The sequence below is a fragment of the Anolis sagrei genome, chromosome 4 (assembly GCF_037176765.1).
Source record: "Anolis sagrei isolate rAnoSag1 chromosome 4, rAnoSag1.mat, whole genome shotgun sequence".
Taxonomy (NCBI): Eukaryota; Metazoa; Chordata; class Lepidosauria; order Squamata; family Dactyloidae; genus Anolis; species Anolis sagrei.
Genome location: NC_090024.1, coordinates 146,104,186 through 146,129,239, shown reverse-complemented (window position 1 = coordinate 146,129,239; position 25,054 = coordinate 146,104,186). Strand labels below are relative to the sequence as shown.

At 39.7% G+C, this 25,054-nt stretch overlaps 1 protein-coding gene across 1 annotated transcript in view; it reads left to right on the top strand.

Moving 5' to 3' along the window:
- The first annotated feature begins 5,961 nt into the window (after window positions 1-5,961).
- BCAR3 (BCAR3 adaptor protein, NSP family member) overlaps window positions 5,962-25,054 on the top strand; it is a 142,360-nt gene continuing 123,267 nt past the window's right edge. Inside the window, exons 1-2 of the mRNA XM_060773976.2 lie at window positions 5,962-6,076; window positions 14,848-14,962. Of these exons, the coding sequence (XP_060629959.2) occupies window positions 5,987-6,076; window positions 14,848-14,962 (205 nt within the window). The 5' untranslated portion in view covers window positions 5,962-5,986. The remainder of the gene's footprint in view (window positions 6,077-14,847; window positions 14,963-25,054) is intronic.

Here is a 25,054-nt window from a genome sequence, read left to right as displayed (position 1 = left end):
CCTGGTTCACACATGGCCAAGAAGGAGAGTGACCTCTGCCTGCACTGAGATCTCTCCAGACCATGATAACTGACAGTAGAGTGACATCTGATACAGAATGTCATCCTGTGACTCTAACATCATGACCTTCCTTTTCCTGTATGATGTTTAAAATCTTTGCCTCGTGAAGTAGCCGGTGAAGCTTTCAATATTGGCATGAATTATTTTGTGATTTTTAGTTGACCCAATTTTTTTTGTGTCAGGAGCAACTTGAGAAACTGCAAGTCACTTCTGGTGTGAGAGAATTGCTGTCTGCAAGGATGTTGCCCAGGGGACGTTTTACTATCCTGTGGGAGGCTTCTCTCATGTCCCCACATGAGAAGCTGGAGCTGACAGATGGGAGTTCACACTACTCCCTGCATTCAGACCGCCAACCTTTTGGTCAGCAGTCCTGCCAGCACAAGGGTTTAGCCCATTGCCCCAGTAGGGGCTCATAGTTGACCCAATGAAGATTTGTGAATTTAGGGGTTTGTTGCATTTTGTTTTCTGTGCGATTGGAAACGTCCTCATCATACTTGGAGCCTCCATCTCCACCTCTGTCTGACCTTCATGCTTGCAGTAAAATGGAAGAGATTTCTGCTAATGTCAGTAGGATGACTGAGGTGGACCTGTTCTTTTGAAAAGCTGATGAATGTGAACAAGAGTGACACAAATTTCAGTGATTCAGATCTTCTTATCTTGTTTTGTTTGTTTTCTGACAGTTTGTGGCGATGCCAGATTTGTTGCATGGGCTACTGATGGCCAGCACCTCCCATACAACAAGGGCTTGCTGAGAGTCATTCTCAGGCCCTGCTGATAGTTATCCAACTCCTGGGAAACTTGCCAGAGTTTGGACATAACATGCATTCCAGAAGTGCTGTTTGATCTTTTTGTCTTACCAGGTTTACAGAGACTTGGGTAAGAGTTAAGCAAATGCTAGATGTTTGTAACATGTGGTTCTCTCTGTGTCCTCTTTGTGTACACATAACACATTTCCAAGATCTCATCACAATCTAACACAAAGGTGGAAGAAGGGTCAGTCCGAAAACAGCCAAACCTAAAATGGAAGTGACATGATGTTACTTCTAGTGTGTCTGTGGTATGTTGACAAAGCAGGGGTGCAAACTGGTTCTGGCCCTGGCACAGTTGTCTGCAGCATGGTTTACAAATGACACTTGATTAAACTCTATGGATATAGATATTAAAATGTATAGGTTAAAACATTTTCCACTAAAATAATCTGCAATCTGACTCTTTAATTTTATTGTTAATAGCCATTATTAGAGTGATCCATGATTCCCTATCCTCTGTTAGATATTTTAACAAACATATTGACAAACATGTCCCATTATCCAGATGAGTAGTAGTGTACTAAGAGTTAAACATTCCACTCTGATCATGTAGGGTATTAATTTTTTCTGCTCCAACCTTAATATTAATGGGCATTGATTATTAAAATATAGGTAAATGTAAAGGCTTTCCACTGACATATAGTCTAGTCGTGTCCAACTCTGGAAGTTGGTTCTCATCTCCATTTCTAAGATGAAGAGTCGGCATTGTCCGTAGACACCTCCAAGGTCATGTGGCCAGCATGGAGTGCTGTTCCCACTGATGTCTGAAAGGAAACTTTTATAGGCTTCTCAAAGGCATACTGTGATCTAAATATGGAGACTGAGTTCTGAACATGCCCAGTTCTGATCACATGGTCTGCAGCCCCTTCAACAACAGTGAGGTTAAAGAAAACTACAAACTAATACATACAGTAAGAAATTATATAGATAACAAGTAACTAGTGGAGGCTTGAGCAGGTTGTAATTTTCAGCAAAATAGGGAGAAAAAATGCAGGGTTTTGCAGCGATTCCAAAAATATAAACATAGCCAGTTTAAACGTGCTTATTTAAACAAATTACTAATTCCCTTTTTACAGTCAACAATTATAATAACCACTAAAAAGGTAAGGTAAAGGTTTTCCCCTGACATGAAGTCCAGTCGTGTCTGACTCTGGGGGTTGGTGCTCATCTCCATTTCTAAGCCGAAGAGCCGGCGTTGTCCGTAGACACCTCCAAGATCATGTGGCCGGCATGACTGTATGGAGCGCCGTTACCTTCCCACCGGAGTGGTACCTATTGATCTACTCACTTTTGCATGTTTTCCAACTGCTAGGTTGGCAGAAGCTGGGGCTAATAGCGGGAGCTCATGCTGCTCCCCGGATTCAAAATGTGATCTTTTGATCAGCAAGTTCAGCAGCTCAGTGGTTTAAACCACTGCACCACCGGCGGCTCCTAAATATATTAAAATATATTTGTATGCAATAGATCAGATTTAAAATGTTGTTGAATAAGCATAATCACTTTGAGACAAAGGTCTTAAGTATTTCCAAAATGTTTCTAACGAGGTTTTTTTCTAGCTTGAGGGATACTTTAACTTTTCCATTAATAAAGCAAGCGTCCATACACTTGGAGTAATTTTGAGCCTGCATTATGTCATGCTTTCCTTAAGGTTCCTCCATCCTCAAAAACTGCTTAAGATGTATAACCTCAGCAGTATGGGATGTAACCATGAGCAGAAGCTCTCATTTTGACACGTTGCTGACCACATGACATCAGCCTGTGGGCAAATGTGTGTGAAAAATATTCAGCACGTAGGCAGGTTAGAACAAGCATTTTTTTGTTGCTGAGACATCAGAATGTCTTTGGCATCTATGTGCAGCAGGCAGAAATCCTCTTGTTTATGCAGTGCACAAAAGAACAACATCTTTAGACACACAGCATAGGAAAATGCAGATTCTTCACAGGAATCACATTTTGCCATGCATTATGTATGAGCAGTGAGTGTGCCAATAATTATACATCATCTGTGTGTAGACAGTGTAATGATAACTTTTAGTCACTAGATGGCACTGATTTTACTAGCTAGCAGGGGTCAAGAGTTTCCTTTGGACCTTATCATACTCAAAGTGGAAAATGCTTTTCCTGTAGGCAACCATGGCTTTTGAGGACTTGGTACATACAAGCCAGATCACACTTCCCTGTATCTATTAAAATAATGTGCTTTGTCTAATAACATGGCAGATGGATAACTCCTAGGCTTGGCTGATAAAAAAAAAATGGTTCAAAACTCGTTTTTGGATGTAGGGGGTGCTGGTGGTTCGATTCTAAAGTCAATTCCAATTTTCACAGAATTTTTTTTTCAAAACTTTTCGAAACTTCCGAGACTTCCGAATCCTTTTGTTAATAGTTTGAAAGTGTTATTTCCTGTTTCCTTGGGTGGTCTTTACTTTGAAAATAGTTGTTTTACTCCAGAAGCAGGGAAAAGCAAGTGGAGGAATTTCCACTTGAGTTGAGGCCAGGAAATGTCTTCCTTCTGTGGTTTAAAACTGGCTTCTCTGGCTTGAGCTGAGGCCAGGGACCAGAAGCGGGGAAAAGCAAGCGGAGGAAATTCTTTCCTTCTCTGGTTCAAAACTGGCTTGAGTTGAGGCCAGGAAATTCCTTCCTTCTCTGATTTAAAACTGGCTTCTCTGGCTTGAGCTGAGGCCAGGGACCAGAAGCGGGGAAAAGCAAGCGGAGGAAATTCTTTCCTTCTCTGGTTCAAAACTGGCTTGAGTTGAGGCCAGGAAATTCCTTCCTTCTCTGATTTAAAACTGGCTTCTCTGGCTTGAGCCAAGGCCAGGAAATTCCTTCCTTCTCCAGTTTAAAACTGGCTTCTCTGGCTTGATATGAGGCCAGGGACCAGAAGCGGGGAGTCATATCAAAATGATGAGAAAAGCTTTGGAAGGGCAAAGGGACTTCTGGTTTTTAAAAAAGGTAATTTTAATGAAATTATTATGAGCAATGAGTTATCCAAGCAACTCTATCCATGCTTTATAACTCCTCCTAATCTTTCCAATGTTCCCCTACATGGATCGGGACTCCCTTCTCCAAGTGGGGTAGCCATTATCTCCCTGGTTTCCCTTAAAATCTCATATGTAAAAAAGGTCATGAGTCAGGGAACCTTCAGAAGCTCTGCCCAACGTCACTGCTTTTCTTTTTTGAAAAAAAAAGTAACCTCCAACTCAACAGGGAAACAGAAAAACATCTTCTTACTAGCAGTTTGAAAGCATGCAATGCGAGTAGATCAAAAGGTACTTCTGTGGGAAGATAAAAAGGCCGCCCCATGCAGACATGCCAGCAAAAAGATCAGAGATGTCTGAGGACAACAGGCTCCTTCGGCATGGAAAATGGAAATACAGCATCTCCCCATGGCCGGAAGTTGAGCATTACCTCCAGGTGGCGGAGATAGAGAAGGGGGAAGATCTTTATCTTATCTGTGTATTATATGTTGTTGTTCATGTAAAAAGGCATTGAATGTTTGCCTAATATGTGTTCTTTAATCCGCTCAGAGTCCCTCCAGATAAAACGTAATATAAGATGTACTATTATTATTATTATTATTATTATTATCTTTTTGTTCCTATGGAGCTGCACAGTTCTGACATTTAAACAAAATAATCATAATAATAATAATAATAATGGAAAATAATAATGTGAAAGTATAAAACACAAGTGGCTTTACTCAGGTTCTTTCTCTGGCTGCAAGTGGAAGTGTACTGGTGGTCACATCAACAAAAATGGAGTGGTAGGAAAGCACGGCACCCAAACATGCTCCGATGGACACATGACATTGGCACAGCTGACAAAATGCATATGGGAGTAAGGTCACACCTAGAAAGCCATGCCTCTGATGTGCATTAAGGAAAAGCTACAGGTGAAGACTATTTGGAATGCGTATTTCATAAATTGCTGGCCACATATCCTTTGCATATTGATATGAAGTGGGTAGTCCATTGTGTGATCATTTCCATAGGGACTGGTGTGTAAAGGGTGTTATTTCCCTGTGTGATAAGGTACTTTGTTGAACAGAGACAATATACAGTTAGACCTTTCACTTTGGCAGGTGTTAGGGGCACAGGGCTCTGCAAAACTGAAAAAAAAAACATGCATTTTAATAAATCCGAGAGAACATCTCTGTAGGCATATCTAGGTCCTCCATCATGGCTCTATGGTCAACTTCTTCCAGAGGTTGACCATTGAACTGTGCTGGAGGACTTACAAATTTCCTAGAAAAATGTTGATCATAGAATTGTCCTAAAGAATTTAGAGATTCCTAGAAAGAATGTATTAATCAAATTCGCAGCTAATCAAATCTGCAAAAGCTAAGCCTGCAAATATATAGTTTTTGTCCAGCTGCTTGATGAGTGTGCTTTTCCCCCTTCCATGACAGTCCAACCAATTCTATGTGTATTAATGGATTGCTCTCTTATTCTCTCCATTTTGCACAATTGTTTTGTCAATGCTTTCTTATACATCTCTTTGTTGGCAAATGTGTAACTGGCACACTGGTTTTGGATTTCTATATTTCACATGAAATAAAGAGAGCGTTGTTACATCTGTCTGCCTGTTGCTTCTTTTCTATGAAAAGTTTCTTATGCTAAGACCCATTAAGGCAGTGGTTCTCAATCTGTGGGTCCCCAGGTGTTTTGGCCCATAACTCCCAGAAATCAGAGCCATTTTACTAGCTGTTAGGATTTCTGAGAGTTGAAGGCCAAAACATCTGGGGACCCACAGGTTGAGAACCACTGCATTAAGGCATTTTTGGGAACAACCTAGGTTTCTATCTATTCCATATCTGCAATAGGCGCAAAATGGTGTTTAAATCTACATTCATGTTGACTTTGTCATACTACAAAAATCTTTGCCATCCAAACCCTGAGCCCTTTCAACTCTAATATTTTTTCCCAGCATCACCCACTCTAATCCAGATAAAAGAACAGTCTGCAAAATACAACTTCAAGAAAATGTTCCAACTTTTGCAGTGTCATAGCTATCAACTAACTCTTAAGATTCTCATAACTTGAAATAAACATGGATTTTCTCTTTCTTTGCAGAAATAAAAGAATCTTGCCCTCTTGCAAAGACACAACTAGAGGATTATGAAGCACATCTCCATTTCTAGCTGGTTGTCTCAGCTGGGGCTCCCAGAGTATGGGGCTCTTTTTGATCAACAGTATGATGGGGTAGAGGTAAGAAATCAGATTTTGATGAGAAAATTGCTCAATTCATTTCAAGCCACAGCAGTTAAAGCATCTCTAACCACTCTTTAGGATACTAATATTCAAAATGTGTTCTAGGAAACTTTGGTGTATTAAATAACCTGCTTCAGAAAGGCCTAAAATTCACAAATAATATGTATACGAGCCCGAACAATGTTTCCCATTTTCGAAAAGCAAATCCAGGTGTATGTTTGCGAGTAAGGGAGTACTTAATCTTTCTGGTGGTGTTCAGATCTTCTCGCTTCCAGCGTAACCCAAAGAGTTTCACCCTGCATTAGATTGCAGAATTTTCACCCAATTTGAATGCTTGAGGGGAGACTTGTGTTCACTCGGACATGAGAATATGTTGTGGTTAAATATCTCTTTTCAGTAACATGAATGTCTCTGCTTGTAGCTGGATTTTGTTTTAAAATCTCTCTAATCACATTTATATAACCTCCAGTAGTTTACAGATGAAAACATGGACACGTATGACCAAACAGCATTAGAACATGTTCAAATTGGTAAAAGTAATTAACGGGAAGGAACACATCAATTCGAATATGCTGGAACTGTACAAGTTTGCCTTAGCTGAGTAGGAAGGATGAGATTCCACCCTCTCTGCCCAATTCTGAATTAATTGACTGCAATATACTTTTTTTCACTTCAAACTTGGTTTGCCACCACTAGAGCAGTGGTTCCCAACCTGTGGTCCATGGACCACCAGTGATCCGCAAGAACTAAAATATGATCCGCGCCCTCACTGTTACTACACTGTTACAACAAGAATCATAGAAGAGACCTCATGGGCTATCCAGTCCAACCCCCTGCCAAAAAGCAGGAAAATTGCAACAGGTCTCCCGAAACCCTCTTATAGTGCTGAAGCAATGGGGATGTCAGGAGGGGTGAGGCTAACTACCCATGAAAGGCACGACAACAAGCCTCTTGACTGCTGCTTCCCCTGCTTCTCCCTCCCCCTGAGCAGAGCCGTTCCATTTTGCACCTTGGTGTTCTTGTTTTTAGGCCTGTTCCTGGGGTTATTTGTTTCAGAAAATTCCATTAGATAGACCACATCAGCTCTAGATTATTATTTTATGGTTTTCTGTGGGCAAGCAGGTGGTGACTACTGGATGGTATATGTTCTGTATCAGAAACTAGAGCTGATGTGGTCTATCCAATGCAGTTTTCTGAATCAGCACCCAAAATAACCAAACTGAATCTAAAGTTGACCAAAAACTGATTCGTAATCCTTTTGGTACTAATGTTGGAGAGTGGTCCCTGTTCAAAGTGGTCCCTGTTTAAGTAGTCCCTAGTCAAGTGATCCCTGGTCAAAAAAAGGTTGAAAACGACTGCACTAGAATAAGCTAAAGAAGAAGGAGGAGAAAGAAATTGAGATGTTTTAAAATCAGCTGGGAAAGTGTGGTGACAGAGGAATAATCATGACTGTCCCCAGCATATCAGGACAGTTTAATTGTGTGTATATGCAAGAAATATGACATCCTCTCAGGTATTTATTTAGCTACTTAATTTTGCAGGTGCTGTTTATTCGTTGCTGCCCAATAAACTAGAAAAAGTAGCCAAAAACAATTGCTGGATTGTCTGATTTGTTTGATGAGAGGGGGGCAAAACAAAGTGGGGAAGGTGCCTAATGGTACGCTCTGGTTTCTTTAGCCATTATTGTTACAGTCCTCATTAGGCTGACTTTTTGGAGGAGAGGGAATTTCTACTCCATAAAGATGATTCTGTTTGCAAAATGTGGGATTCTTCCAAGCTTACTGACACTTTCTCTTTTATTTGGCAATTTTGACCATGGAGAACTAATACCTCTGAAATTTGGAAACAGAGGAAATGATGTGTGCAACTTTCAGAAACATAGACATCACATCTAATCACTTTTACTTAAAGCCATGCTCGTTGGAGACTTACAATAGTAAGGCTACATGCACAAATAGTTCGTTCTTAAATTACTTCAAGTCAACTTAAACTTACAGTAACCTCAAAAGCTGCCCTGCTCAGGTCTTGCAAGCGCAAGGCTGCGGCTTCCTGGGTTGAATCAATCTGCTTATAGGGCAGTCTCCCTCTTTTCCCACAGCTTTCCATTTTTTCAAGCATTATCGTATTCTCCAGTGAGTCATGCTGTCTCATTATCTCTATCCAAAGTACAGCAACCTCAATCTCACTATTTTATCTGAAGCAATATTTCACTTCACAGGATCAATGAGCTGGAAGAAGCCACAAGGGCCATTCGACCCAAGCCCTGGCCATGCAGGAAAACCTAATCACAGTACTCCCAAATAGGTAATCTGTTTGTAGTGATGCTTCATGTGGCATAATGTAAAGTAAACCACATGTAGTTCACGTTTGATCAGCCCACACTTCTTTGCCAGAGAAAGAAAGCATGCCATGCAGATGAACAATAAAGAACAAGTAGTTTACTTTTTGTAATTCAAAACAACATATTTACAATCATGTGATCAGTTACATCGACTTACATAATATCCCATTGACTTGGCCACAGTAGTCCATGCTCTGGTTACATCCCATATAGACTACTGTAACGTGCTCTACGTGGGGTTGCCTTCGAAGACTGTTCGGAAGCTGCAAATGGTCCAACGAGCAGCAGCCAGGTTGCTAACAGGAGTGGTGCTCAGGGAGCACACAACTCCTCTGTTGCGCCAGCTCCACTGGCTGCCAGTTTACTTCCAGGCACAATTCAAAGTGCTGGCCTATAAAGCCCTACACGGTTTCAGTCCGACTTACCTATCCAAACATATCTCTCCTTATGAAACATCTAGGACATTAAAATCTTCTGGGGAGGCCCTGCTCCCGCTCCTGCCTTCTTCGCAAATGTGTCTGGCGGGGACGAGAGACAGAGCCTTCTCAGTGGTGGCCCCTCAACTGTGGAACGCCCTGCCCAGAAATATAAGAGCAAGCCTTCCCAAATACAGCATAGCTAAACGGAATTATGGTACTACTTGATAACGCAATGGAATAACGATTTGACATGGAGACGCTCATGATAATGTTTTAAGGCTTTGTACGTTTTTTATATTTTTATATTATATACTATTGTTTTTAACAGAATTTCTTGATTGTTTTTACTTGTTGTAATTGTTGAGGCATCAAATTGTTGCCAATTTGTGAACTGCTCTGAGTCACCTCTGGACTGAGAGAGGGTGCTATATAAATATAGTAAATAAATAAATAAATAATGAGAATTTAAAATGGTCTTCCTCTGTCTCTCTCTGCTTCTCTCTCAGCACTTGCATAGTCTAAGCCTGAAAAAACGTAACAGTATCCGAAAGTCCCAGGATTAGCTTGCTCCCCAGGCATAGCCCAACCAATCAGCTTCATGCATGTTTTTTTTTTCAGTTGACACGCACACACTGCAACACTTCAGTACTTTCATTCATGGGGCAAACCTTCTATACGAGTATTTTTAAAAAACATTTGCTCAGTGTTTCCGCTTAGGCCCTAAGGCCAGGCAAGACCATTCAAGATAAAAACATGACTTCACTGTTAAATGGTCATATGAAACTCTTCCCATAACTGGGGTTTTAGGATAGAGGGCAGAGCCATGAACTCTATGAAAGTTTCATTGTTTGCTTCAGTGAAATGTGGATTGCCTTCTAAGCCTGGAAACAAGTTGTCTGTGTAATTTCTTTAAAATATCCCCAGTATATTCTCATGTCTGTTGAAAGACAAAGTAATCAGGGCTTTATTCCACGACCTCCTCATCCCGGCATTATTGTGAACTCAGGTTATGATCCTAGAAAAGGGCTGCATGCCTTGAACTACGTTGCCTGTAATAGCACGCACATCTTCACGGTCAATGCCTCAGCAAGTTAAAAAAAATAGATGAAAACTGAAAGTTGTATGATTAAAGGTGGTCTGGTTCTGTGGATATGGTAAACTCTGCATCTCAGTAGGACTGCTTCAAGAAGTAAGCAATTCAGCAGTCATAAATGTTATAGATTCCTAGTCGTAAATCACAATCATGTGCATGTTTATTCAGAGATATACCCCCTTCCCTCCATATTTAAAGGAACATGCTTCCTGTGTAGTACAGTTAGTCCTCCATATGCATGGATCCAGCATCTATGAATTCAACCATCCACAGCTTGAAAATATTACCCTGCAAAAAGTTCCAAAAAGCAAACCTTGTTTTTGCTATTTTATATAAGGTACATGAGTTTACTATGCAGCAGGTTAAACCGCTGAGTTGCTGAACTTGCTGACCAAAAGGTTGGCAGTTCAAATCCAGAAAGCAGGGTGAGCTTCTGCTATTAGCCCCAGCTTCTGCCAACCTAGTAGTTCGAAAACATGCAAATGTGAGTAGATCAATAGGTACTGCAGGAAGGTAATGGCACCCCATGCGGTCATGCTGGCCACATGACCTTGGAGGTGTCTACGGACAACACCGGCTCTTCAGCTTAGAAATGGAGATGAGCACCAACCTCTGGAGTCAGACACAACTAGACTTAATGCCAAGGGGAAACCTTTACTTTTTACCTTTATATGATTTTACTATTCCAGTATATATAATGAGACTTGGGCATCCCCTGATTTTAATATCCATGGGGTGGGGGCAGTTGGGGGAGAAGTCCAGGAACCAAACCCAGTGGATACTGTAGGCCCAATGTGTACTTATGATCACCTAAGCCAGAATGAGAATAGTACGAGACACTGGATCAAAGATGGCAGTTGTGGGGCCACATTTGATACTTTGTGATTTCCTATTTGATCTTTGGTTCCATGGATGCCCCAAACCTCAAATTAGAAAAAAAAGGATCTGAAATTATTAGAACTGACTTCTGGCCATTTCAAAGATCCCTTTCAGCCACTATTGAGTCCAACAGTGTGGCCGACTGAGTGTCAGGACAAGGAGAAAATGATCCTCTAGCCCTTAGCATGTGACTATACTGCTCCACCGCTCTAAATGGTGATTAACTAAAAACCCCATCCTCCTTTACTATTGGCTTGGATGGCTACCAGTGATGAGAATTGTGAAGCAAAAACATCTGGAGGGCTACAGTGACCCTCCAGTGACCATTGCCTATGCACTGGCTCAGAATTGGAGATAAAGCAGCACATCCTGTGTATCTATGGGGCAAACTGTGCCATAAAATGCAGCCTGTGTTTCAGAGTCTAAGATAAAACACCCCTGTTAAGATAAGATGTGCAGTTTACTGTTTGCCCTGTTGCGTACCTTCTGTAAGCAAGTACAGACATGGGTTTTGGCACCAAAGTAGCTAAAGCAGATATGCATCCCCCTCCCAAGTTTTGTCTTGTTTTGATCAATAAGAGGCATGTGTCATATCTCACCCAGCATTTAAATCAAACAATGTAGTCTAATGAAAACATCATGATTTTGTTTTTGGAAATAAACCCCCGAGAGCTGGGATGTGCTGCAGAAACTTGTCAGCTTCCAACAGCCCACTCTTCTTGCTTAGGCTTAACTCTGCATATTATAGTGCTGGTCTTGAATGCAAAAAGAGAAAAGTAAGCATTTATTTTGAACCAGCATTTCTGGTCCATGTACTCCTCAGATGTAATTCATATTGTCCCTGGCTTGAAATATGTTATAACCCAGAGACCATCTGGGAGGTGCCTAGTTGAGGAAGGTCATTTACTTATTGTGGGAAGAAGGGCAAAGAATTCCAAAACATCTTCATATCCAAGGTCTAGTTCCTCTGTTATTAACAAATAATTTGCAGCTGGGTAACATATTGTGATCTGAACAGTTGTTATTCAATGCCTAGTCCTGTATATGTTTATGAGACAAAAGAACAAGATATCTAGTGCCAAGTGTAGTAAATTTAATAAAATAGCAAGTCCTTCTCATCGACTGACTGGCCATCTGAATGGCTGGATGGCATATCTGTCAGGGGTGCTTTGAATGCAATATTCCTGCTTCTTGGCAGGGGGTTGGACTGGATGGCCCATGAGGTCTCTTCCAACTCTATGATTCTATGATTGTATGACGCTCCATCTCTTTGAGCCGATGCTGAATTGATCGTGGAGTGTACCTGCTACCTTGTAGTGATACTCTCTTGAACCTCTCACAGCTGGAAAGAGTTTCATTGCTATGTAACCAGTAATTAAACTAGTTTCAGTGATAGATGAAAAGGGAGCATCTGTTTCCAAAATATATGATCTGCGTTTAAGAATTAAATCTATCTTGCTGCTATATTTTTCAGTTGCTGGTTATATTTACACAGATGCTTTACAAATAATGATGTACATGTGGAGATTTGGAAGAAATCAGTTAGGCTATAGTAGAAAGCTATGTTTTTACTTGGCACTGGAATTACACCAGTTTCAATACCAACTGGGCTAATTCCAGAGGCCAATAGGATGCTGAAGGAAGGGTATTTCACTACTGGGATCTAGGAGTCTTAGGACCTTATCATACGCACATACACACCCTGTGCCACATGGTATTATTTGAGAAAACAGATAACCACCATGTCAAACTACACAGAGAAGCCATTGAAATCATCAAGCACATGGACAATTTCAACAGAAAGGAGGAAACCATGGACAATTTCAACAGAAAGGAGGAAACCATGAAAATGAACAAAATCTGGTTATCAGTATTTAAAAAACACCAGAATCAAGACAGTAAATAAAGGAACACCACTCAGAAACAGGGGAATAACTAACTATATCATAGTTTATGTTACAGAACTTTATATATAGCTAACTAAATAACAAGAGTGCTAAGAATCCCTGTTAGTGAATTGTGAAAATGTACTACTTTGGTGATGTTACCAATGTGCATTAGTAAAGCCCAATCCATATTGTCATTCTCCAACTTTTGCAGAATGTGGCACAGTTGCAAAGTGGTCTTTGCCATGTGCAGGTGGCCTTTGCCATGCACTGGCCCTAATTAAATGGCATGTCCTGTGCTTTATAACCCTAGAATTAAGATGTCAGGTCTTGTAAAAGATACCACAATAGGTCTTTTATGTGAAGCTCACCTTCCCTCAAAGCTGACTCCAAAGAATGCTCCTTTTAATGACCCTCAGACAAAGCACAGGGAAACAAAAGGGAGAAGGGAACAGATACTGGACTGATGAAGTTTCTCACAGTACTTTCTAATTACAGGTAAAGCGAGAAGACTGCACACAAAAACTAGCTGTTGAAAAACAGAAGCTTTTCACATTAATTGTTGGCACATAGTGATTTGGGGTTCTTAAAATATTTTATTTTAACCCCGGTAATACTTACAATATATGGTATTTTCCCCAATATTTTTTAAACCCACTCTCTAGTTTTGAGTCTTCTTGTGGAGAGAAAAAGTGGTATATAAATAAACATTATTATTATTATTATTATTATTATTATTATTATTATTATTATTATTATGGGAGTTAGTGTGGAACCATTTTGTTACTAGAGAAAGAACAGGAAATCTTTCCGTACAATTACATCTTGACTATAGTACCCAGCATCCCCATGGTAGATTCTGGAAATCATAAACACAACTTTAAGATTTCCATATTTTCAATTCTCTGTCACTGGAAGAACAAGTTATTTGTGCATTTGAGGAAGAATATCCTACAACCCAACCTGTCATTTTCATGACATACAATGATACAGCTGTGGTCCAACTTCATGAGTCCCTAGGATATGACTGGCTTGTCATTACATTGACCAATCCTATTATATCTTATAATGCAGATTCATGTCCCACAGATTTCATGGTTACTGGGGGGGGGGGGGGGGGTGTTTTCACTGAGAATTGCATTAATGTCAAAATGTTCTGCTTTTCAACAGTGTATGGTTTTTTCACTTTTCTAATAATTTGAAAACACTGTGAGAAAGTTTTTCAGTCCAATATCAGTTCTCATCTCCTTTTCCTGTGCTTTGTCTGAGGATCATTAAGCAAATTTTTGACATGAAACGGGACACTGCAGCACAGATGACAGAACGAACTTTGTCCAATTTTGAGAGGTCTAGCATGATAGCTGAATGACTTATGGTTCTTCCAGGTGGACAAATATTAATTCTTATGTAGAGTTACAAGCACCCGGCTTACAAACAACTCATAGTTACAAAAGGGGTGAGACAACAGGAAGTGAGAGAAATCTACCATTTAGAAGGAAAATTCACTTATTATCATGGGGAAAAGGTGTCCCCACTGAAGCTATCACCAATCCTTGTTTCCACAACAAGCCAAATTTGTCAAAATCCAATTATCACAGGTACGGAAAGTGAAGTGAAATCATCAGAATAGGGGCACAGATAGCAAAACAAACACCATGGGCCTGTTAAACCCTATACCATCCAAAGCTAAAAATTATATATTTTTGGCTGGAGTTACACTGAAAAAAAGGTATTCGCAACGTGGGGCTGCCTATAGTTTATTAATTTACTTATATACTGTCGAAAGAACTGTTTACTTAATGATCTAAAAGTGTAACAGATAATTGCTGATAATATTCTGGGTTGCTAATTTTATATGTATATGTGATCATTATTTGGGTTGCTAATTTTATATGTATATGTGATCATTATTTGTTATGAAATGCTTGTATTCAACAGCCAAATATCTGAAACAAGATGTTAGATGCCACTGAAAATATTTTTAATAGCACAATTCTGTTTTTGTGTATTTAGAAGTAAATCCCATCTGAGTTCATACATCCTGCAAAAGTGTGCATAGGATTGCAGTCTTAAATTATCATTTAGTTTAAGAGCAAAATTGTTGGTTGCTGTTCAGATTTCCTAAACTGGCTTTATTGGGTTTTTAATAGGATTTACTCCATCTGACAGAAGCTGAACTCAAGAGAATGGGAGTTGAGAATCAAATCCACCGGGCACACATCCTTTCCAACATCTTGCTTCTTCAAGAAGCAGAAAGAAAACAAGGTAAAAGAAGTCTATTATATGGTTAGGACTTGTGATCTCAAATGGGATTAATAAAGCTATTTGAAAGAAAAGAGGAAAGTGAAAGAAGCATATAGTAGAAAAAGAGATGGCAAGCCACCTCTGTCCAGGGTCCTCTTTATCATCTAATGGTATCTATTGCAATAAACTCCATAGTAAGATTTATGTCCTGTTGCCACAATGGCTTCAGCATCACTGGACAAGATATATTCTGCATTGTTTTTCTCCAAGAGCAGCTTTTCTTTTATTCTTGTTTCCATTTAACTCTGACTCCTTCTACAATACAAACCAGATTATCTGCTTTGAACTGGATTATATGGCAGTGTAGACTCATATAATCCATTTCAAAGTGGGTAATGTGGATTATCTGATTTGATAATCTGTATTATATGGCAGTGTAGAAGGGGCCTCTGGTCTGCTCACACGTAAGACATTATCACACGAGGACCTTTTCACATGAGGCTCTAAAAATGGATCTGACATTGCAAATTTGTTTTGGGTTTCAGGTGCAGCATGCCACTTTTCTCACACCAATCAGTTCACCAAATGTTTGAAGAAAGTTGCATATGCTTTTAGTTTACTGCAACTGCTGGTACCTGTCTCCACTCAATCCATGCATTGCCTATTCACACATGCCCTACCTTTTCCCAGAGGAATTGTGCAGTCCCATAAATTCAAAATCTCATGGGACTGGGCTTTACAATTAAATACTTCTGTAAGTTCACAAGCATTCTCCCTCTAAATATTTGTAAAAATGAATATGCATTGGTCCCACTTGATAATTTCATAAAATATTGCTTTTTTGTGCAGAAATGTGTGGTGGTTTTTTGTGTGTACAAATGTATATTCCTCAGCAACCTCATAAAGTAGGAACAGTGCTCTAAAACTATGCAAAGACCCTTATATCTCCTAGAGTGGGGGAGGGGTGTCATTTAAATTATTCATTCTTCCATGCAGAAACTTTGGAAACTTTGCATTCCTACTAGGTCATCCTTCCCATGGTGGTCTGGTGTGCTGTATAAATGTATACTAATTATAGACTTTCATCTGTGCATGCATACTGACAAATGCACATTGGTATTTTCTCTTTTGTTCTCCTATTTTGGAATGATGGGTTTGTTCTCTCTTTTTAATGTTGTTGACAGGGCATGGGTTTTTTTTTTCCAGCCATTCAGTTTGATTTTAGTCTTCGATTGTTATGCTATTCTGAAAGTGCACAAATATAAATTGTATATATTCGGAGGTTGCTGATTGGTGTTGTCCTGCATCTTGTTAGAAGACATGAAAAGGTATGATGGACTAAATCTAGACTACTGTTGGTTCAGAAAAAAAAATGCAACTACCAACCACACTGATAGTTGCAGCTTTGCCAAGTTATATTGCATAGCAATGGAGAAGAAAGACAGACAAAGCCTGACAGCTCTGAGCAGTCTGCTTCCCCAGTGCCTTTTTCACAGTCCTTTCCTTCCCACTGCCATTGCCAATAAAGCATTGGTGCAGTTGCGTGTGCTCCAACAGGATTCTTGTTAGAGTAAGCAGTGACTTCATTTTCCAGTAGTGTCTGGTTTGTATACAAACTTTGGCACAGATTTTCCTACTGGCAATCTTTCCTTCTCTTTGCATTATTCTGTGACTCTGCATCTGCTTTACTGGGAGGGCCCAATTTAAATGGGATAGAGGCACGACGACTCATTGTGCAAAAAAAAAAAGAAAAAAAAAAAAAGAAAAAGAAAAAGAAAAAGAAAAAAGGAACCAAACAAATGTGACCATACTGTCATCCACAATAACTTCAACCCCACTTGAGAACTTGAAAACTTTTTTTAGGAATGTAGAGGAGAACTCTGAAAAAATAAAATCTGCAATCCAAGTCCTTGGAGATAAGTGAAGTATGAAAACTTGTGTGTGTTGGCCAGTACATCCTTATCAAATGAGTTTCTGCATACTTTGTAGAATGTATTACATTCTTTTTAATTTAGGTTTTATTTCACACACAGTTTTTTTTCTTGGACATTATGTAGAACTTCAAATGGACAAGTGAGATATTTGTTGGTTTTGTCACTGTTGCTGCTAATGATTTTGTTTGGGTACAAACTGCTGTTTTAAGTATATCATTCTGTTTGGTGCAATTTCTAATTTGTTGCTCTTTTAACAATTGGCTACCGTAAGACTAAGTGTTTTTGAAACTCCTTTCAACTGGCTATTGCCCCTAAGGCTCAGTATTACTGCATGATTTTATACGACTGGCAGGACTGAAGTGTGGGTGACTTAAAAACCGTGTTTGGGAGAGTAAACAGTGAGGCCCCTTCTACGGTGCCATATAATCCCGATTATCAAAGTAGATAACCCACATTATCTGCTTTGAACTGGATTATGTGAGTCTACACTGCCCCGTCTGGCATAAATCTGTCCATGTGAAGCAGGGAAATATAGCACTGAGACATGAAGAATAATCACAGGATGTCTAAAACCTATACCTACTGATATTTATAAACTAGCTGGCATTGCCCCCTCTGATGTGTGACAGGACGTTGCTGTCAATCGCGAGAGAACTAAGGTTGAATACTGTGAAAGCCACCCACTGCATGGCTAGCAGCCTCCTCCCAGTAGACTCAAATCAAGGAAAAGTTTAACGAAAACCACCACTCCTCTAAATGTTCCTCCAACAACAGCAAGAAGCCTCTGGGCAGCAAAATCAGGCAATCCCAAAAGAATGGCCCCCTTAGAGGGTATTCAGAGGCAAACCAAGAATGGGCAATTTGGAAGTCCCTGAACAGATTCGGAAGTAGAGTGGGCAAATCAAAAGACAACCTGGCAAAATGGCACTACCAAGAAGAATCCTCCACATTGTGTGACTGTGGAGCAGAACAAACAACTCCGCATTGTGGTACGCTTGTCCACAATGCCCTGCCGCATGCACAGAGGAAGAACTGTTTAAAGCTACAGACAGTGCTGTCGCTGTTGTCCGTTTTTGATCTAAAACTATTTAGCTGCTTGTGCTCCCTTTATTTTATTGGTTTTATACCTATTTATGCAATGCTTTTGACACAAAATAAATAAACTGTCATATAATCCAATTCAAAGCAGATAATCTGTATTGTATATGGCAGTGTAGTTGGGGCCTAAGTAAGAAGGTACAACATGGGAGAGGCCCTAATATAAGAGGAAAGGTTAGGCACTTTGAGTGCGGTTCCTCCTTCCTTACAGTTGTTCTTCCTGCCAACAAATTCCTGGTTGCCTGGATGAGCCAGCTAATGTAGCCTCGTTGGGTGAAGCATGTAGAGTTCGTCTTTTCTATCAGAACTCTATATTACAAAGATGTAGATCCAAATACCAGGAAGGTGGGTTTCCACTATAATCTCCTCTGAATGTTTTCAGATGCGCATTATTGAATATGTGTATCTGTCAGTTAAGTATACAGAACTGGAACTCTGCCCAACAGCTACCCTAAATTAACTGAATGGGATGATCTCAAGAGTCAAGCATACTACTACATTTCTCCATACTGATTGATATGAGCAGCTTAAAAAAATAAAGGGAGAAACATGGAAACCAACAGCTAATCCAGAAAATTATCTCACGTGAAGTGCATTGTAATTAAAGTTTGGAAATAAAGTAGGGCATCCCACCCACTTTTGTTGTGGTTGTAAAAAAGGACCTGTTTTTGCTGTTCTGGGTTTATTTCTCTTATTAATTAAACCCATAATTATAGCTTGTCATTCCTTAATGACTCAGTCAAGAGATAAAATCGTTAAAGTTTGGAAGAGATGCGTGATTTTAGCCAATTTTACACTATTTGATTGAAACCAAGACAAATTCCAGGTTGGAATGACAGCTTGATAGTTGTCCCCTGTGGATGATCCACTGTAGGTGGAGAGAAACTTCACCTGATGATCACCGGCCAAACTGCATTTGGACCAGCAAAATGATCTGCTTGGATGAAAGGGAACCCAGGGATAAGCCACAAAGTTTTGCAGTCCCTTTCCAGCTGATCATGTTGGAACTTTTTTGATGGATGATTCTAGGTGCAGAGGACAGACCTGTGGTTTCAATCAGCCCCACTGCAATAGTAGCTTGCCTAAGAAGTCCAGGAGAATTTTCTTAATCAAATGGAAGAGAGACTTTCTGACTACTATAGGGAGGTTTTACATCACTATAGTAGTGGTTGTATCCAATGTGCCTGGGGGAATCTTGCTTCTAAATACAGTAGATCTGTTTTGTCTGGCAAGTTTGACTACAGGCTGTTTTCACAGCAAGGACTAGTAGCTGTTATCTCTTCCCCAGCTTATAATGCTGTGTTTTTGTTTTGTGTCTGCCTTGGATAAAGCGCTGTGTCTAGGAGCAAGAGTGCATGATCAGTTACTCTGGGAACTCCACTTTTCAGTATTTGCATCATCTCATTGTTTTCTTGCAGCCTCTCATTTGCCAAAACTTTGCTTTTCTTGCTTGTGTAAAGTTCTGATAGTAATGCAATAGCAGAGATTTAAACTGACTTTGAACTCTCTCTTCCCATGAACCCACAACACTAGTGCCTTCAAGTTGCCAGTCAACTTAGGCTCCATCTACACTGACCATTTAATTTGCATAACTAGTTCAAAGCTAGCCTCAAACTGTGGTGGTCAGATAACAAAAGCCCACAAGTGAGAGCAAAGAAAAGTAATTAATGCACATCACTCACCATATGGACCTCAAACTGGTACATAGATTTCCTATGTAATCATCAGTAGAGCAAAACCACTTTTTTCAACACTGGATTGAAACTGCAGTAAATGATCAGTATAGATGTGCCCTTAGTGTGGCCCCATTAATTACATGGGTTTCTTTAAATGTCAGGAATACTCAGAAGTGGTTTTGTCAGTTCCGTCCTCTGAAATTATCAAGGGCCTAAAGCCCTTGATATTCGTTGGCAGTCTCCTATCTAAATATTAACCAGAGCTGACCCTATTTATGTTTCCAGGAACAGGCAGGATCTGGTGCCTTTAGGATATTTATACCCCATAATTAGTTTATGGTTATTTTAATGAACCAGAACTAAGGCTAAATTTTCAACAATTTGCAAGATTATGGTGATAATCCCATCATAAAATGAGTACCTAAATCCAAATCTTTGCCTTTATTCATTATTTCTGCAATTTGGTTACATTTTATTCTACTAAAATATACACTAAATATGTATGTTAGCATATTTTTCAGCATTTCATTGTTTTATTATTTATTTTATTTTAAAACCTGCATTGTAAAAGTAAATGTCTCTACAACTCTGGTTATTTTTTTAAAAAAAATCATTGGTAGTAGGAGATGAATAGGAAGGAGACTAGAAGTTGCTGAAGATCTCCAAATGATTGTCAAAATCCCAATATTCCCAATGTTTCAGCAGCAATGACTGACTTGTTCCACCCTACCTAAAATTTATGTTTTGATAATTGCTAACTTAGAATAATGCAGAAACAGGGTGGATTTGTATACATGGGCCATCCCAGTGAATCATGAGGAATTGACTCTGTTCCATAAACCAACATTTTTCCTCTGATTCTATTTTGCACTTGACTTAGGTAGGCGAGTGTTGGGTATTAGAGTTGTGAATGGAACCACTTTAGCCGTTTTCTTTTGGCATCTTCATCTTGTTCGGCTTCTGCGGATGAGCATAATGGCAAGGGCTCAGCCACCATGGGGTTTTTTGTTTTTGCCTGAAATGGCCCTCATGGTTGCGGGCACAGCTTCTTCCCTTCTATTTGGGAGAACATGGTACATGCTTCCTTAACCCCTTTCCTCGAACTCAGACTCACTTGAAAGGAAGAAAAGAAAGGGTCCCAGGAAGCATGCTTCTTTAACCCCATTCCTCAAACCCAGGCCCTCTTGAAAGGAAGAAAGGAAAGGATCTCAGGAACGGAAAGGGACGCCTCATAAGTTCCCCATTGCTACCAATGGGCTGGATCTTCCTGGATCTTTCAACTGCCTAGCCATAAACAGATATTTTCATTAGCCGATTTTCGGGAGGCTCCTGAAAATGGATCTGAGTACCTAATGAAATTCGGATACCAAAAACAGATCGCCTCCAGCTGGATTGCACAAGCCTATTGGGTATGCATTTGAAATCAGTTTATGACCTGGTGTTCTTAAACTTTTTTCACTTATGACGCCTTTCCACATGAGAATTTTTTAAGTGTCCCTGAGTTTATAGGTATCTAAAATAGGTATAAAAGTCAAAAATTTAATAAATTAGTATTTGCAAGGCTTGCTAACAGGCTGGTTTTGTGTGTGTGTGTGTTTGTGTGCGTGTGTAGCACAGCTGAAATGTTTTCTGCAAAGTCCACTGTAAACACCACATGTTGTTTCTAACAGATTTATGTAAATGTATGACGTTCAGAAACGTTTTACAGTTGCTAATTTTTTGTGATCCCCAACACTGAGCTAAGGGGATTCCATTTGGCAACAGGACCCACAAGAATCAGTGCCTTAACTAATGGGACAAAACAATCTTTCCAACCTGGTGTCCTGTAGGTGTATCACACTGCAACTCCAAGGACCAAACCACTATATTTTATGGCATACTAGCATAGGGATCAGAGTGTGTAGCCCTACATGTGGCCAGGGCTCCATGTTGATTTACCACAGTCAAATAATAATTTTCTATTCTTCTGCTTCCATTTAAACTCTTCACAATCACAGCAAGCCTTTGATTCTTTCTCTCTTTCTTTTGCAGGCTGCAGGCTGTGGCCAAGTCTTTGATAGTTTTGCCAGCAGACAGAACATTCCACTTTAAACTCCTCCATCATATTATTATCCTGCCAAAGATTATATCAGTACCTGTGTGGTTCTCTGGCGATCCTTGATAGCAGAATTGGAAACAGGTCCTGTACCCTTTAAGGAAGAGCTTTAGGTCCCCCAAAATGTAAACAGATAGCTCTGGGATTTTAGGTGGCTTTTGAGCCAGTACCAAACGGGGAAGAAAACCCTCAAAATGACATTGCTATCTATGTTTTCAGCCCTATTTATCTGTACTATTGTTGTGACCATCACAAATTGAATGAATAGCACCATTGGCATCTTTCCGATACATACAAAGGGAAACCATTATCCATCCCTGTATTTTTGTTGAAACTAATGGAAGCAATTTCATGTATCAACAGAAGTATCTCCTTTTCCCATAGTTTCACAATAATGTTAAAGAAATTTAGTCAGGGATATGAATCTTTTAAAAGTTCCCCTATCGAGCCTTCATTGTCTGGAATGGTCATTTCTTACTTGACATCAGTGTAAATTTGGAGTTTTAAGAGATTCGTGTGCATTCACATTGAAGTTCGCTGTAACTGTTGGCATCAAATAGTGTAAATATCTATCCCAAGCCACATCTACAATTTGGAAGTGGATTATATTGCCAGTGTAGACTCATATAATGCAGTTTAATGCAGTTCCAAACTGTATTATATGGCAGTGTAGATAGGGCCATGGAAAGCAATGAGGCAGGAAGATTTTTGGAGACTTTTGGTTGTACAGTAGAGTGTCGCTTAGTCAACCTTTGCTCCTCCGACGTTCGGTATTATCCAACATAGTCTGCCTCCTGCCCAGATCCCCTGCTGTATCAATACATTGCAATGTTTTGGTGCTAAATTCGTAAATACAGTAATTACTACATAACGTTACTGTGTATTTGTTGTAAAACATGATGTTTTGGTAACTTAATTTGTAAAATCATTATGTAATTTGACATTTAATAGGCTTTTCCTTAATCCCTCCTTATTATCCAAAATTTTTGCTTATCCAATGTTCTGCCGGCCTGTTTATGTTGGATAAGTTAGACTCTACTGTACTTGAAATACATTTGAAAGAGGGTTGCTGCCAAAAAGTGCCACCCCCATCTCAAGGGCTTTCTCATCTCCTTGAGTCCTACTACAAGGTTGAGAAACCTCTTTCATATGCTTGAGGGCTGAACTCAGTTTCCAGAGGCTGTATTCCAATGCTGGGTGGGACCAAAACACTAGAGTGGAGCCAAAATCACCAAACTATTTTACCTTACAGTTCTTACTGCCAGGAGGTTAGTCGTGAGAGCCAGCATGGTGTAGTGGTTTGATCTTTGGTCTACAACTCCGGAGACCAGGGTTCAGTTCACTGTTCAGACATGAACATGATGTGTTGTTGTGTTCTTAGAACTCTGAAACTGTGCATTTTTTAAAATTGCAAATGTTCATCTGGAAAAAGGAACAAATCAATAGGAAGCAATGCTACGTGATTCAAAGGGTGGTAAGGATGATGCATGAAAGCATGATTTTAGTAATTGCCAGGGTTATAGAGCATTTGGTTATTTGACAGGGATAAATGAGTATTAATTTTCTTTTCCTTGCTCATGTTAATATAATCACCTTAGAGATCATATGATACTGCTGTGTATATTTATCATTCTGGTGGTTATGCATATGATTTACTCAATGCACCCTTGAGACCAATATATTTTTAGACTTTCTTTGTATATCACATGTTTTGAGTTGCAACATTTTGTCACCAGATCATAATCACAAGGATGAAAAAGTGCTTCCAAACTAGATGTGTGCCCTAATATAGCTAACACAGTTTTGTCTAGTGAGAACTGCATTCATTCACTGATATTCTTCTCAAACGAGAGATTTCATGCATTGAATCTAAGGCCCCTTCTACACTGCCATATACAATCCAGATTATCTGCTTTGAACTGGATTATATGGCTGTGCAGAGACTCATACAATCCAGTTCAAAGCAGATAATGTGAATTATCTGATTTGATAATCTGGATTATATGCCAGTGTAGAAGGGGCTTTAAACATATGTTCTTTCACGAAACTACAATTCCCTTCCTGTGGATTATCAACTTTCCCTGGGCATTCATTCCCACTTTTTTTTTACTGTTTATCAAACCAATCTGTAGAGTTGCAACACTTTTTCCCCATTATGCACTTGCTCCTCACTTAAGAGGTCTATATTAAGCCTATGTTAAGCCATGCCAAAGTTGCATTTAATTTCATATATAAATCTGCATTCCTGAGTATACAATACATTAGTGTGAGGTAGAGTTACATAAATTGCTGAGTTTCCTGTAAAATCCACATGAGCTCCATCATTTGCAGGTTGCAATCAGTCCCTACAAGTCACAATGATTATATATTATCCTGTGATGGGAAGCAGGGTTTCTTTGGACACCAGAGAAATGAAGGAGAGGACCATCACCTTCATCTTCCGAAGGCTGGGGTAGATATATCTTTTATCTGATTTAGCAGACCACTTCTTAAATTTTTGTAATTGTTGCAAGATTGTAATTTATACTTGTGTGGATACCAAACACTTGAGAGATTACGGGTACCCTAGTTTTAAATAAGGCTGGGCATTATGATCACTGGCTTCCACACCTTTTGACCCCTTGCTTGCTGATGACTTGTTCTTTCGAGGCTTGCAAATTACAGACAGATTCCATTAATTTGATCTGCTCTTTTGTCAATTCTTCTTGGCTTAGGGCCCTTCCACACAGTCATATAACCCAGGGCCCTTCCACACAGCTGTATAAAATCCCACATTATCTACTTTGAACTGGGTTATATGACAGTGTGGACTCAGATAACCAAGTTGAAAGCAAATATTGTGGATTATCTGCCTTGATATTCTGGGTTATATCAAGTCAGGGCCCTTAGAAGGGCCTCCAGAATATCAAGGTAGATAATCCACAATATATGCTTATCTGAGAGCCTTTCCAGACATTACCTTTATCTCAGGAGTTCCCACAGAAAACAGGAGGGTGGTCAAACACCGTTCCCTGTAAATGTGGGAGCAACCGCTACGCACAACAAAAAAAAAGCAAGATTTTCAGGTGCAGGAATATCCTGGTTCTGAGCCAAGAATCCGCATCTTCGAATGTCTGTATCTCCCTGCAATCGGAAATCATGGGATTTTTATCTGGATTTGCTTCCGGGTTTTAGATGTCTTTTCTTGATTGTTCGATTCCTAAAAAGGTGACAATTGAGTAAAAGGCGAAAACTTTGTTTATGTGCTACAAACTTAATGAAACGAGCGGAGGGCACATTTTCTCTGGCCAGGACAAAGTTGTGGCCCCCT